The 3,365-nt window shown below is 37.8% G+C and overlaps 1 protein-coding gene across 1 annotated transcript in view; it reads right to left on the bottom strand.

The window, feature by feature from the left end:
• Positions 1-2,660, bottom strand: part of LOC108752639 (centrosomal protein of 152 kDa-like) — a 7,159-nt gene extending 4,499 nt beyond the window's left edge. The window contains exons 1-4 of the mRNA XM_018493623.1: positions 2,122-2,660; positions 763-1,651; positions 476-564; positions 204-404 (exon numbers count right to left, since the gene is read on the bottom strand). Coding sequence (XP_018349125.1) covers positions 204-404; positions 476-564; positions 763-1,651; positions 2,122-2,235 — 1,293 coding nt within the window. The 5' untranslated portion in view covers positions 2,236-2,660. The remainder of the gene's footprint in view (positions 1-203; positions 405-475; positions 565-762; positions 1,652-2,121) is intronic.
• Positions 2,661-3,365: the final 705 nt, after the last annotated feature.

Below are 3,365 nucleotides of genomic sequence, written 5' to 3'. Positions count from 1 at the left end.
GATTAAAAAAAAAATATATATATATATATATATACATAAACAATTTTGTATAATCATGCAATCGCAAAGATAATCAACTGAGAACTTGCCCAAATGCTATTGTTGTCGGTGTCTTTATTGAGCAACTACGGTAAATATTAATTACAGAGTATATATGTATATATAAAATACGATGTACAATTTAAGCACAGAATTGGTAATACCTTGGCGTTTAATTTGTCCATAAGAACATCTATCTGTGTCTGCATATTTTTCATTTCCACTGCGTGTTTTTCCTGCGCCTGCTTCAAAAACTTCTCATGTATCTTATCATTCATTTGCAACACTTGTGCTCTTTCCAGTACAGCAATTTTTTGTTGCAAATCCATGACAGAGCCCCTCGCAATATTTAAATCTTCTGATATCTATAAAAACAATTTTATTGATATTGATATATTCAATATTAATAAGAATAAAGTTCGAATACGCATCTTACATTTTGATTTGTTTTTTCCAAAACTGCATTTCTTTCTTTTAGAGATTTCATTTGTGTTTGTAGATCAGCTATTTCGGCCTTAGCATCAACTAAAAAAAACAAAATAAAAACTTCAATTAACACAATAACCTGTTGGAATGACACGTAGCTCTGTGAAAACGATCGACTCGTAATCGACGGTTCTGGATTCAATCTCAACTCTCATCCCATATATATATATATATATATATAAAAATGTACTTTAAGATTTTAACTTTAAGATTGTAACTTTAAGATTTTTTCCTTACCCAATGCCTCCTGCGCTTGATTCCTCGATATATTAGTTCTATCGACTTCCGCCTGTAAGAGCATCAGTCTCCTGCTCATTTGGTTTTTCTCGTCCTCTTTTTCCAACTGCAACTGTTGGAGTTCTTCCGTCAAGCGACTGATCTCCCGCATTCTGACCATATATAATATTTCCAGTTGTTCCTTACTATTATACTCTGACGTTTTGTATGCTACAGCGTCGTCCATTGGCCTGCCATTTGGACTAGTCTTATAGCAATGATTCATGTGATCCGAGGTAGCGTTGTCGCCTCCGCCAAACTCATGAATTTGCTTACTTTGTACATTATTTTCATATATGTCATTAATACCATTATTGGAGTATTTCCGGGATATATGAGTATTGTAATGATTAGATGGCGTCTCATAGTTGCAAGGATAATTCTCGCTGAACGTACCCTCCTCAGCCGATTGTGGAAAAATCTTGCGAGGATAGCCGGTTGAAGGTTTTGCCAATTCGTATGGCGTCTCAATGATACTATTGCCATCATTGAATCTATTATTATCATATGGCGTCCCCGTTTGTCTGTACAAATCAAAGTCTGGCTGTATAGTTCCACTGCCAATCTCGGAGTCTGATCTATGATTCGTTATCACATCACGATCGTAACTGTTCAGATTATCGACATGATCATAATTGTTCAGATTCTCCATCCGATCATAAACATCAAATTCTTTCTGCAAATGTACCATTGCTACCTGTCCTTTGGGCGTAATTGGTTCCAGATCAGAGTTGACCATTGTATCGATATGGTCAGTGTCTCTGGTGTTATCATGTTGATAATGACTACTATTGATAGAACTGGCATCATTTTCCAAATCATCAAATTCCTCATCCAGGCGATTCTGTATCTGAAAGGACAAGAAAGGATATATGCTAAAATTTCATGCTCCTTTCTTTTTATTGCAATATAAACTTCTTCTAAGATTACATGCAATTCTATACATAATTTCTCCTATCATATAAGACAACATATATATCATCAATATATTGATCTATTTGCAACAAAGTTATACAATAAACTTTCATCTGCTCTTTCCTATCCGTTATACACAATAATAAAACTGCTCGATAGGGATTATCTCTACACAGTGGACCCTATATCGTTCTCCTAGCATAGAGAATAGCAGATCTCAAAAAAATTCTCTGCAGCAAAATATTACACTGGTGAACCTTGTTTAATAATTTCCATCTTCTATGTGGTGCAAAGTATGATACAAAATTTCTCTCTCTACAACCAACTATTCTATGCAGGCAAACGATGCCATCAATGAAAGAGAAAAGTTGATCTGTCCGAGAAAATATTACCGAGCGATATTACCTCTTCGTTGAGTCGCCTCTTATCCTCCTGCTCTTCGTCCTCCTCGAGTCCCTGCGTGTTTAGCTGAATGCTGTCCGAGCCCTGAAACAGGCTCAGACCCGGGCCTGTCTCCATATCCTAAGCTAGCTCTCGCATGTGGCTGAGAGCTCACGATGGACTTACGAACGCGTTTATTGTGTGGAACATATTTTTGTTTATAACGCCATAACCTAGACGCAACAAGTGGGTCACGGTGCGTACATACAATATTACGCGGCAGCGGGCCCCGCTATCGCGTCGCGACGACAGGGATTGCTGAAGGATATGCGTCGCAATGCGCACATTCCTCGCGGGAATCTACGGATGGTTGCGATCGCGGCTATTGCTGTTGGCTGCTGCTGTTGCAGACGCTGCTGCGCGATTATTTACACACGCCACTGTATATACTGTGCACATACGCGAGAATCCCTGGAGCGCGCGCGCTTGTAAACAATCCGTGGAGAATCGGTTGTATGTACATACATACAGGCGGTATATCATAGTACGCAAGGCCCGTAAGCGGAAATGGTAATGGGCTCCCGCGACCGTCACTCGCCTCCGATTGGCCGTCGTCGATAGTTATCACCAGCTATCACTAGAGCGCGATCGTCCATTTACATACCGCCTCCGCTACCTTTGCTTTTCCTTCATGAGAAATGGTGTAGGTCAGGCTTATCCAAAATCAGCTCCAGAGTCAAAACACAAAGTCGTCGATGTAAAAAAATTTAATATAAGGTTTTAGGAATTATAAACTAAGATAAGCATCACTTAAATGCATATCAATATTTTACAATATATAAATCCTCTTCCCCTCCCCCCAAATCTTATCCACATTGAATTTTTTTTGTATTGATGGCTTTGCATTTTGGCTCTGAAACTCAAATTGGATAGGTCTGGTGTAAGTGCTCTTCAAAATATTATATACTGTGCCATTAGCTAACTAATCTATACTACTGCTGGTAAATGTCTATTTTGGCCGAAGAGAGAGTATGATATCCAGCAAACGAGAATGGATTGAAATGAATTGAAATGGATTCAGGTTTTCAGAACTATTGATTCACGAATGTTAAAATGAATGCTTTTCAATCTTGAATACATTTTTATTCATTTATAGGAATTGCATGGAGCATATCTCTATGCTTTATAATCTAAAAATAATATTAGCTTTTTCTGTGCGTTGTGAATACTGTTCAATTCAAAATTTAAAAAAATGCGATTTTTCAATT

Source organism: Trachymyrmex septentrionalis, unplaced genomic scaffold (genome assembly GCF_001594115.1).
Source record: "Trachymyrmex septentrionalis isolate Tsep2-gDNA-1 unplaced genomic scaffold, Tsep1.0 scaffold60, whole genome shotgun sequence".
In the NCBI taxonomy this organism is placed as follows: domain Eukaryota; kingdom Metazoa; phylum Arthropoda; class Insecta; order Hymenoptera; family Formicidae; genus Trachymyrmex; species Trachymyrmex septentrionalis.
The sequence above is the reverse complement of the archived record's forward strand: the minus strand, read 5'-3'. Positions and strand labels throughout refer to the sequence as shown.